Source organism: Vespa mandarinia, chromosome 23 (genome assembly GCF_050613455.1).
Source record: "Vespa mandarinia isolate Hongniang chromosome 23, ASM5061345v1, whole genome shotgun sequence".
NCBI classification, from domain to species: Eukaryota; Metazoa; Arthropoda; class Insecta; order Hymenoptera; family Vespidae; genus Vespa; species Vespa mandarinia.
This window is the reverse complement of record NC_140832.1, coordinates 392835-405453: the sequence shown is the minus strand read 5'-3', so window position 1 is coordinate 405453 and position 12619 is coordinate 392835. Positions and strand designations below refer to the sequence as shown.

General features: G+C 28.5%; 1 protein-coding gene across 6 annotated transcripts; it reads right to left on the bottom strand.

Annotated features, from left to right (window-relative positions):
- Positions 1 to 1467: 1467 nt before the first annotated feature.
- Positions 1468 to 12591, bottom strand: Nak (Numb-associated kinase). 6 transcript variants are annotated; one of them, XM_035885478.2, is made up of 13 exons: positions 11704 to 11997; positions 11170 to 11285; positions 10804 to 10937; positions 10613 to 10724; positions 10340 to 10543; positions 10153 to 10256; positions 9947 to 10079; positions 9245 to 9857; positions 8815 to 9163; positions 8453 to 8612; positions 7886 to 8135; positions 7681 to 7728; positions 1468 to 3992 (listed from the first exon to the last, which is right to left on the bottom strand). In XM_035885478.2, the coding sequence occupies exons 2-13, from the start codon at positions 11224 to 11226 to the stop codon at positions 2002 to 2004; spliced, it is 4155 nt and encodes a 1384-aa protein (XP_035741371.2). In that variant the 5' UTR covers positions 11227 to 11285; positions 11704 to 11997; the 3' UTR covers positions 1468 to 2001. The 6 variants fall into 6 exon arrangements, with proteins under 6 accessions (XP_035741371.2, XP_085519756.1, XP_035741367.2 ...); XM_085663630.1 differs by lacking the exon at positions 11704 to 11997 and adding an exon at positions 11364 to 11602; XM_035885474.2 differs by lacking the exon at positions 11704 to 11997 and adding an exon at positions 12172 to 12591 and having other exon boundaries at positions 1469 to 3992; positions 8462 to 8612.
- Between the last annotated feature and the right edge of the window lie 28 nt (positions 12592 to 12619).

The window sequence follows — 12619 nt, the reverse complement described above, 5'->3', positions numbered from 1 at the left end:
ATATATATGCCAACGCATAGAAATATTAGCTATAGACATTTCTATTATATTGTCTTCTTCTTTAAATAGTGAACTAAATTTCACAGACGTAATATATATCATTAAAGGCGCAGTATTAGCAATGAGGGGTGATTTCCAAATAAATAAGTCAACATTCCAAGCTTTAATTTATCTTTCTTCAAAAATCGCAGTTTTTAAAAGCTCCTTTAATAAAAACTTTATTAAAAACTAAGTTATAAATATCAATTTGCAAATTCGTTAATAAAAAGCATACATATATGTAATATGAAAATAGCAATAAGATCCAAATACTGTTGTTTCTTAACTAATTTCGTATCTTAAATATTGGTATTACTAAGAATTACAGTTTATTATCTTATATGAAGAACATGTCATGTATTTTATGTTGGTCTTCAAATAATTGATCTTTACAAAATGTGCAAATATAATTTGTGTTAGCAAGTAGATATTATATAGTATTAATGACAAAAGTTATTTGCTTAATATTATTTAATTATTATTACTGATTGTTAAACAACAATTCAGTCTTACGTAATAAGGCAATATTTTAGGCAAACCAATGAAGACAAATACAGTTTAAATATTTTTTTTAATATTTCTGTATTGCATATTGCAGATCTTTAATTAGGACCATGTATAAATGTCCTTAATGCTATTATCTGCGCCTTTATAGCTGTGAAATCTACAAGCAATGTTTTTCATACTTTTTGAGAGGAATATTTTATTGCATAAATTCCTCTTGCGAAAATATTATTTATACAATGCATATTTTCATTATATTGACAAAATTTTATATTATAATTTTATTTGTGTATACATGTAACTAACAACCTTTCAGAAAAGTTTTCTGAAAAAGATGTATTATAACAGCTAATCTTGCAAACTGTACTAATAGATATCTACAAATTTCCAAGTATAAATGTAGTGAAAATGCTTAGCTGCAAAAATAGATGCATAAGCTTCCTCTACCAAATTTTTTGCTTTTCTTTTTTTGGTATCGAGCTGCCAAGTTTTAACTTGGTTTTGTCTAAAAACATCTTGGAAAGTATATATATCTTCATATAAATTAATATTACCACTTACGTGATTACTTCCTTAATTCTATTTGCCTGTACAAATCTTCTAGAAATGCAAAAAGTAATTAAAAGATGACATTATATGGATTAATATTTTCCAATTCTCATAAGTCATCTTTACAAAACGCACCATTTGTCAGTCAGGCATAAATATATGTATATACTTGCATATGCCTTATCGTATACACATATGCAGCTACCTGCTGCTATCACATTAAATATTTCTTATTGATTTGTGAAAAAATATAAGACTTAAATAAAAAAATTTATATATATATTTATATATATATATTTGAGAAAAAAAATTCACATTAAATGTATTTATTAGTTATAATATTAATTAATTTTTCTTCACTTATGTATTTCTTGGTATTTTCTGCCTTTATATATTATATTATGTTGCTGGTTCTACCATTAAATTGTTTTTAAATATTAGCAACTAAAAAGATCTATTTATTTTTAAAAAAATATAAAATAAAATTTTTCAAAATTTTATTTCAAGACTATTGAATGATTATAGTTCTCGAATTTCTCGAATTTGAGATCTTAATTTTTTCCACAAATCTGAATTCTTCATACATATATTATCCATAACAATAACTTTTTTTTTATCAAATTATGAATAAATAAGTTCTTTTTCAAATATCAAAATATTGCATATATGATAATGAACATATATATCATTATATATAATTTTTGTTTCCAGAACTTTAATCATTTTTATTGTATTTTCAATTACGTTGTGAATATGATTGCACAACGTAACACAAATCATTATACTATTTCGAGACTATATTTTCTGTTAGAATACTAATGTTTAATTAAAATACAGAATCAAATGCATATATATCTCTTCCTCATATTAGTAATAAATACCTTGGCTATTAGTCAGCTGTATTTCTTCTCAGGTAAATGGATTGCTTCGTCTTTTTAATGAACCAAATTTCTTTTCTGGTTCTCTTATTACCTCGAAAGGTGTTACTTTTGTTCTAACTTGTTTTTCATCATTGTCATCACTAGGAAAATCTTCAAAACTCATATTACTGAAACCAGATGTTGCTGCGGAGCCCTTTTTTATCTTCAGATTTTTTTTATGAGATGCAGATTTAACTTTATGAGATATTTTAGTAGGTAGAACATTGACAACATCACCATGATTTTCATTGATAAGATGGTATTTAGATTTATCGGACTTTGATTTATCCTTCTTATGCTTTGATGGATTATCTGTAACTAAAGGTTCTGGAGACATAGGAGAGATTAATTCCGATGTAATACTTAATTTTGAAATGCTATTTAATGCCTGAACTGCTATTGTAGTAGTATGTTGCACTGTTGTATACGTTGGTAGTGTTGTTGGTATTATTGGAACAGCATTTGACGAATGTATGTTACATGTTGACACAGTATTTAATGAATTTTTCACAAAGTTCGGAGACTGTGATAATGGTAGAGATGTTGGCCTTTGTTGTTCACTCATTCGCAAATTTGCAAATTCTTCAAAAGGTACAGATCCAAAAAGATCTTTGGAAGACTCCATATTCAATTTTTCTGTATTACTGATCACAGCACCAAGTTTAGAATTAGAAATAATTGGTGAATTGCCTGTACAATGATTATCTGCAGTTCTATAAGGTCGCGAAGTGATATTAGCATAATTAACATAAGAAGAAGGTGAATTTATAAATGCAGAGATTGGTTGATCATGTGTTTCAGCATTTATATACTGTTGCATACTGTTGAAGGGATTTGTAAAACCACTTGGACTGAAAGGTGAAGAGCCAAACAAATCTTTCTCCATATCTTCCTGTTCATTAGTATTAGTACAAAGAAGAGCTGTGGTTGGTGATTGTTGAACCGAATGAGTAAAATCTACTACTTCATAATTGTTTTTACTCATATTTATATCTGTGAGATTTTTAGAAGGTAATACAGATAATATTTCAGCTTGAGTTTTATTTTCTACATTCCCTAAGAACTCTGATGTTACTGGAGAACTGGATATAGGTGTTACCAAATTTGAATTTTGAGGAGAGTTTGTAATACTGTTTTCTCCAAAATGTTTACGTCCGCTATCACGACTATCACTACTTTTTCTAGAGCTACTAGATCTTGGAAATGGTGCTAATGCAAATACATCATCTTCTATTTTCCAAACACCATTATTTAATGACCTTAATTTATCATTTTCATCCGACGAACTATTAGCATCTAATAGCAAAGGTTTTGATCCATACTGGAAACCAACAAATGGATCTCCATGAGATTGTTCTGGTTTAGATTCGGGATCTAATTCATCATCCAATAATAAAGGTTTTTCTCCATATTGATGTCCTACAACGGGATCTGAATCAATAGTCGGTAGGTGTTGAGTATGGTGATGTTTTTTTGTCTTTTTCATTCTATATTCCTCTTCATGCGTTGCAACAGATTCACATTCTGCATGATATGCTGAACTTCCACAAGTACGTACACTTTCTGAGATTGTTTCATCTATTTTCTTTTGTTCATCATCATTTTCTTGATTACACTCTTCATCATTTATTGCTTTCAGATCGCTAGCAGAACCTATGGAATCATCAGATTCATATTCTACATTAGTATTATTTAAATCTTGATTCATTTTTTTCTTCCTACTCAGTACGGTTTTCACTCTTTTTTTCTTCTTTTTCACTCGTTCTAGAGCTACATCCTTATCACTATCACTTGATATTTCATCTGCATTAAAAGCTAATTTTTCATATTTTGAACGATCTTCAATTGGAGCTCGGACAAAAGGTGGAGAAATGGGATTAGATTCGGTAAGCAATGATGCTTCATCATCCATTCCATCCTGTTTTACCCCTGAATTCCATTGTTTTAAAGGCACCCTAATATTATTATTTTGTATCCTTCCTGAAAAATAAAATATCACATTTTTCTTCAAAAAAGTTTTTAATTTATGTTTAGACAATTAAAAAGAATAGTTATGTTTTAACTATTAAATAAATAACTTCCCTATAAGCATAGCTCTTTTTATAACTTAATTGAATCTTATACTTACCTATGTACATTTTACACTATTATCTAATTTTAATATATTGTGCTTTTATTATAGTTATATTCGATTGCACCTGAACTGTTATTATGTAACACGATTTTTTTTTCCTTTTTGTTATACGTACAATAATACATTTTTTACAATATCCTTAATTCCAAGGAATATATGTACAAGCTTATATAGTACTAACATTAATTACTAAGTATACATTTACTGATAAAAAATGTTAATTTTATATAAGGAACTGTGATTTTATAATATATATACAGTATAAAAAAAAAGAATAAAAAGAAGTATACTTAAAAAATTTAAACGAAGGATATATCTGATTAGGTCTGCTGCAGAGAATGTGTTATGATAAAATGTAATGTGCTATCTTCTCTTTTATAATATAATTTAAATCTAAATCTATTTAAATTTGATGTTATCAGATATAAAGAAATAGTCATTAAATAAATTTCAGGGAATTAAATTGTATCCAAAATTATGTTAGTACCTCCACCATTGCGTCTGGAACAGTCCTAATCAGATTTTGGGGGTCAAGGGCTTGTATTAAAAACGCAGTAATACTTTGAATAAACATATACATATATATGTATATATATATATATATATATATATATATACATATATATATGTATATGTATATATATATATATATATTTCTAATAAAAATATATAGGATACTTAAGTTAATTGATTGTCACTATTGAGTATCGGTTCCATATTGTCAATTAAACAAAGAATTGCTGCGTTTTATAGTAATACTAATTGCAAAAAAGAATACTCCATATGCTAATGTATATATTTATTGCTGTAACATAATCACTTCTAATACAGCAGAAACAGAAATGTCCAAGATTGTCAACCCCTCATAGTGCTTTCATTTTATAGCATTATTTTTAGTTTATGGCTTCTATCATCGAAATGATAAAAAATAGCATGCTGAATTTGCTGTATTAATAAACAGAATGAACCTTGCAACAATGCAATTAACTCACCATGTTAGAATATCCGAGATACCAGTAACATTAGAAACAACATGGAAGGCGGACAATGCAAGATAAAGACATTAAATTGCATAAATAGTTAATAGAATTTTCAGAAATCAACCAAAAGTTTTGTGCCTCCCAAACTCATTAGGTTGTTCCAGACAGTGGACAGATAAATTTGATTTTGCAGAAATTCTGTTCACAGAAATAAGCACATATACAAGCTATCATTACCTTTAATTTATACTTTGAGTAGTCTAGAATACTTACACACTTACAGTTTAATGAAGTTGTTAGACTAAGTTATACATAACTTTTATATTCGTATATACACATATGTATACATACACACAGAGTATATGTGTATACATAGGTATTTTAATACGGGAAGAATTAGTTCATTGTGATCTCCAGTACCTATTTATATCTACAATATTATCAGCATGCTTAGGAGTAAATTATTCAAACAAGTGTATTCCATAAAAAACTATATAACTTCATTTCAAGCACTTTATTTATATTAAAGTAATTAATCATTTTTATGACACAGTTCTGAATTGTACCTTTGAACCTTTTCTTCCCTCAATATGAATTCTATGTGATTACCACAATATATTTGGTAATCATGAACAATATGTGTGCACATATTCATATGAACAAGATATTATACTTTACCCTATAGCAATATATATCACATTATATGTATACATATTTGTAATAACAAAACAGTTTATGTATTTTATAACGTATAGTTAATATTTATTTATATATATATATATATATATATATTGTTCCTTTTAATTTAGAAAAAAGAAAAAGAAAACCAAACAAAGAAAAAAGAAAATGAAAATTCATATTATCTGGTATTTTAAATAGGAACAACTATTATAAAGTTAAAATTTCTATCTAAATTTCTATCACCTTATATATAAGTTCATAATATTTGAACAATTATTGATAAACATTGTAACTTTGATAACATAGATAACATACTGCACCTAACATGAATCTAATATTCGATGTATTATGCATTTAATTCCTGAAAATCTTTCTATTCCTGTTAAAAATAAATATATTGTTGTATATGAAGATATTATAGTATCTTGTTTATAAGCAAGCATAACAATAACTGAGTAAAAATGATATCACAATATATTCTTTACAAATACTCTTATGCTTTATCAAACTGTTAAAAATTTAATATGGATATATATAGCAATATGTACTACATTTAATAAGTCGCAAAAAATTTTTTTAATTATTCTTTAACAAATATATTTATGAAAAATATGAATTGTCCATGAATTTTACACTAACATAGAAAACGCAGCACATGTATATATGGATTACTAATAATCATTTGACAAGATAATTAATATTTAATACCTTTCCAAGCAACTATATAAACTCCATATATTTTCATAAAGATTACCTCCAATTAAGTACCCCACGTTTTAATTTATCTCATGAATATTTTGAAGGTAACTATACGTGAATTTATTATATGTAAAGTCAAAACTTATTTTTCATAATTATATCTTATTATTTGTGGACTAGACTTCTTTATGAAACTCATGTATAATCTTTTTATGTTTTTTGTATTTATAATTTTGAACATTCCAAATTATGTGTCTATTTTTCTTTTTAAATTAACGATATTACCAAATCATTAGTTTTATATTAAGTAATTAGTAATTAATTTTCAGAGTCTATAGTTTATTCTTTGGTAATTCAAGTAAAATTAAAAAGTAATATTCTTAAAAACAAGTGTGAAAATAAAAATAAATTTGTTTCTTATCAGACTTTATGTTTCAATACAACAATTAGGACGACCAATATTACAACTGTTTGATCTAATATGGCTTACATGTCTATGTATATAAATCTATTGCCAAAATGTAAAGAAATGAAAATATTTGAAATAAAAAAGTAATTTTTTGGATAAAAATGAAATTTTAACATTGGTCGTCGACATTGTGAAATTGTGATATAAATTTGATATATTGAAAAGCAAGAAAAGTAGTTATTTGTATGTTAAAGTAGCTTTAGAAGTTGTAATTACTCGCAAGTACACACTCATCCTTATTCTTGCAAAAGGTATTTGTTGCATCACAGTCGGTTTTAACTTTTATAAACGACAAAGAAACATTAATAATTAAAGTGTAAATAGAAAAAAGAAAATGTAGATAAAGTAAATAGTATTAGTTTTAGAAAATTAATATCTATTTTTCTGTGCAATTAAATTATACTTAGTTGTTCAGTTTCAAAATAACTTTTGGCTCGTATCTTTTCCTTTTGTAAAAAAATCACATTTCCTTAATAACCAGTATGAAAAAGTACGTTATCAATAAGCAAAAACATTCAAGAAGCAGTATACAAATATCTCTAAGAGTTTAAGAAATAAGTTATAAAACAGAAATTAAATTACAAAGTTTATATATATATATATATATATATATATATATATATATATTTGTGATATAAGTTATCACTAATAATTCTAGAGAGAAAAAGAAAGGTAAAGATATTAAAAAAGGATTTCATGCATTACCTCCAGCAACTGCTGCAGCTTTTGATCCAATTTTGTTCTTCTTTCCTGCTAAAACAAAATTTCGATGTTAATGTATGTAAACATTTATAAAATTTGACATTGAGTTTGACATATTAGAAATATTGAATTACGAAAATTATATTTTACAAATGCTCTAAATATTTGAAGTTATAATTAGTTTTTGAAAGTGCAATCGCAGACTTACTTGGCAGAGTGAATGGTGCTGATTCAAATGGATCTTCAGGTAATTCAGAATAAGTCATAACAAGACTTTCACGACTCTTTACGCAACTAATGCTGGTGTTACTACCTCTTCGAATTTTATCAAATTCAGCGCCAAAGATATGATCTTCCGTTAATTGACCAAAAGGTTGCACATCTTCAAATGGATTCCAAGCAGCCATTTCAGTATTCAATGATCTACCTTCTGATCCTATCAAACTTGAAAGCTCTCCCTGATAAAAATATATAAAGCCGTTTTTATAATTTATGAATATTTACAGATTTAAATATCTCTTTTATTATTTTGATTTTCTTAATTAATAGTGCAAAAAATAAATAAGGAATATATAATAACTTTAAAAAGAAGCTAAAATGAGGTCATATTAAATAAATAAACATATACAAAGCAATTCCGATATTTTAAATTATAAAAGCTGAAGCAAAATAAAATTTTTACAAGATGTGCAAACATATTTTTAAAAATAATATTCAAATAAATTTAAAAGGGTTAACATGGAACCAAATAAAACTGTGCGCTACATATACTTACAACACGTACATGCGAGGCACTCGTTCCTATACAAGGTTTTGTATCGATTGGTACTTCAGGAGATGTTATGTCTTCCGAGCGCAATTTGACTGAAACTTCATACGGTGCTAAGAATTGGGTTGTCTCAGTTGCAAACGCTCTGTGAACATCGAAATGGCCGCTGTAATATAAATAAAACAGCTTTGACAGATGGGAAGTTGTGAAGCAACTATTGTAGTCTTTAAACATTCCATGATGAAATTATATAAAAAGAAAGTACAAGTCAAATAAACAGATATCTTAAAATTATGAATGTGTTAAAAGCATTGTTATTTATGAATATTGAATAAACAAAATTAGTAATGATATCAATACGAGCTTACTTATTGAAAGCGCTAGTATCACTGACATTTCTTCTATGTCTCGATGAATTTGATGTTGGACTATCAGGTGGTGATGTACTAGAGCTTATACTTTGGCTCAAACTTTCTGTCTTGTTAACAGGTTTGGGCAAAACTGGTGGAGTTGTTGATGAACTTGTTCTATTAGGCCCAGTTTGAATATTTAATTTTGATGGTAATGTCATAGGCACGACTTTTGAAGATGAACTATTTGTAGAATTTGATAGTTTTTGCAAAACTTTAGTAGATCCAGGTTTAGGTGCAACAGGTGGTGGTATTTTTGTAGGAGGTGGCATTGTACGAGTATCATCCTTAAAAGGATCTGGATAGCCTGTAAATATATTAAATAGAAATGTTAATATTGGTATCATCTAAAAGAGTTTATTAAATAAATTAATATAACTGAAATTACGTGATGGGGGAAATAATGCTTCCAAGTTTTCCTCATTTATATTTGTGGTAGATCTTTGTTCGTGTTGCCTCGATTCAAAATAATATGAATTTTTATCTTGAGCAGATACAGGACTTTGACGAGTCATAGGAGAATGATTAATCATAGGACTCTGCGATTGACTATACTGTGTTTGCTTGCCTTGTGACTGTGCAAAAGAAACATTTTGATTTGGAGTACAAACATGTGGTGAAACTTGACCAAAAGACGATTGCGTGGACAGTTGCAATGATTGTTGAGGATTCACTGGAAGTGTCTGAATATTTTGTACATTTTGGCCTAAATAAGTTGAAGTTGTATTCATTGGTGTAATTTGTTGAAGAGTAATTCCAGCAGGGTTTTGTTGTTGCATTTGACTACCTTGCCCTGATATTTGTCCTACTATTTGACCACTTAAGTTTATAGGACCTGTGCTCACAGCTTGTCCTTTTGGTCTTTGTCTAGGAGTAACAGAGGTACCCTCTACAGTTGTAACAGGTGTAGGTTTGGGAGTTCTAACAGATGATGATCTTTTAATATTATCATTTTCCATTAAAGGACATGGCAAAGAATCTAACGTAGGTGTTGGAGTTTTCTATAAAAGGTAAAGTAAATACATAAAAAATGATAACTTAATACGTATAGTATGAAAACTAGAAATAGTTTTAGCGAGATACAACTTACATGTAGATTTTGAACAGGACATTCTTTTCCTTGAATTTGGAAAGCAATCGCTGAAACTTGATAAATGTCAGGTCTAATATCTGGATCAGGTTCCAACATATATCGAATTAAACAATGAAGAGCTTTACTATATCTATAAAAACAAGTTCCATAATAATATTTCATAAATTATAAGAATTTTATTCATTACATACATTGTTACATACCTTGAATTATCTGGTATTGTAAAGTTACCAGACTGTATGGCAAGTGTACTTTCACCAAATGGTAAAGTAAAGAAACATAATTTATACAGCAAACAACCTAGGGCCTAAAACAGGACGTATAAGGAATAAGAGTTATTTTAAAACAAAAACAACAAAATAAAAAATAACATCAAAACCAATAATTTACCCATATATCTGCTTTTGTAGTTATAGGTTTCCCGCAATACATGTCAACCATCTCCGGTGCTCTATAACTTAAAGTTGTATATTTTTTAATTTCTTCTTCGACAATCGCAGCTCCTAGAATACTAGGATTGAGAACTTTTCCTGTTGCTGAACCAAAATCACAAAGAACATAATTCCCAGAATCGGCAAATAGTATGTTTTCAACCTATGAAAATATACATATGAATATTGCTATTTTGAGAACTATTATTATATTAGATTATGAATAGTTCACCTTTAGATCTCTGTGGATAATGGGTGTTTGACAATGATGTAGCCGAGATACAGCCTCACAAACGTCACAAAAAATTTGAAGGATTTCTGATTCATTAAAACCAGTCTGCAATCTAGTAAATTTATATTCCAGTTTGTGAAAGAATATATAAACGATTTGTGGTTCTAAATTAGTCACAATATTATATTTACCTATTGTTCATCATCTGAAGAACTTGAGATTTACAATAAGGCATCAAAAGTAAAAGCTCGTGAACTCCTCCACCTGTATGTGTGATACTACTATCTACATATCCTATAATATTCTTGTGTCCGCTCAGATTGCTCTATAAGAAAGCACAAAATACACAAACACCATAAAGATAAAATTTATTCAATTTATCGATCTTTTTTTTTTGGTCTTAAAAAAAAATGAACATAAACAAGGAACTAAAATAGTTATTACGCTTTAAAAGTCACTTTTATAAAACGTCTCCAATGTTAAAAATTCTTACGAGTACTATAAAATAATAAGCACATTATTTCTTTCTTTTTTGTCGCAGCAATCTTTTTACTCACAGCAATTTGTATTTCCCTTTTGCATACATTGAGATCGTGTTCGTTATTCACGTACATACGTTTAAGTGCATATCGCCCGGTCGAAGCTTTGACCAAAAATACTATGGCAAATCCGCCTGTAAAGGTTATCAAATATATTTATTAGAATTTATATAATATATTTATGTAGTAATAACTTTGTAATACAAGTGTACCAAGTGAGTAGATTGGTATAAATGCATTTTTAATTGTTTATACATTCTATGAAAATATCATAATATTTGTTAACAGGAAAACATATCAAAATAAATTACGCGTGTATCGTACGTGTATGCGTGCGCATATTAAATGAGTATACCATTGTAAAAAAAAAAGAAAATAAAAGAAAATAAAAAAAAATGTATTAAAACGACGACATTAAATCATATTACAATATAACTACGGTAGGCAATAAGTAGTATTAATACAACGTGATCTATTCATTTGTTATTCAATCAAAGAAATATCACTACATCTAAATTTGTACGATCTTAACTATGCCTTATTGCCGTATACCTTATGCAATATATAAACATAGTATCGATGAAACATCGACCGCTCAATATTGCAAAATAAACAATTCGTCTATTAAAAATCGATAAAATGTCATCTTAATGAATCCTCGAACGAGATTACGTAGTTAAATATTCGAATTTGATCAAATTGGTTTAGCGAGTATTGCGAGAAAAGTTGTACGCGATCTTGTGCCGATAATTGTGGTCTTGAAATGATATATTTGTAAAGACGTAGAGAGAAATAATAGAAGAAAGTAGATAATAATTTGTTGTAAAAGGAAAGAAAGTCGTGCAACAAAGATTAGATTATCGGATAAAAATCGGAAATATTCGAGTTAAAAGAAAAAACTGTGGATTGTAAAGTCTTCATTAAAAGGAGGGAGGGGAGATAAGGTGAGGGGCGGGTAGAGGCGTATTTGGAAGGCAGAAAATCCAAGGCTGGTAGAAAGATACATATAGAGATATCTACCTTCCGCCAGAACCTCTTCGACGGTTACAGTGTATCGTCCAACTACGAACACCTTTCCTAAATAACTGTTGGGTTCCTTCGACGTGTTTTCGATCTTCGAAAAGAGCTTCTTCATATTGGCACACGTCGTTGGCCCTCCCAACACCTAGCTGACTTGACATAAGGCCTCGCGCTACTTTTTCACTTTTACCGCCGTACGATATGCCGATCCTCGAACAGATCTTCTCTCACTCTTCGCGTTCAAATCCTGCTCCTTTTGACTTATCTTTTCCACGATTATAAGCTCTATTAAACCATCGAAAACCTTTTATCTCGCACGACAAACTTAACCAAGCGAAATCGTCTTGATCATGATAACAGGCTAACGTATTTTCAGCTAGCCGACATATTCAGGCTATACGCACTGCGTCTGCGCTTTCTCGTAGATACCATCTCGGAGGAAACATAT

Bases quoted from the DNA above. Each gene is read 5' to 3' on its own strand.
- Nak (XM_035885472.2), bottom strand. From the start codon at position 12,286: ATGAAGAAGCTCTTTTCGAAGATCGAAAACACGTCGAAGGAACCCAAC. The intron at 10,080-10,152 runs GTATGTAACAAT...TTGTTTTTATAG, and splicing joins ACAATACCAGATAATTCAAG to ATATAGTAAAGCTCTTCATT. The intron at 3,993-7,680 runs GTAATGCATGAA...TTTATTTTTCAG, and splicing joins AGCTGCAGCAGTTGCTGGAG to GAAGGATACAAAATAATAAT.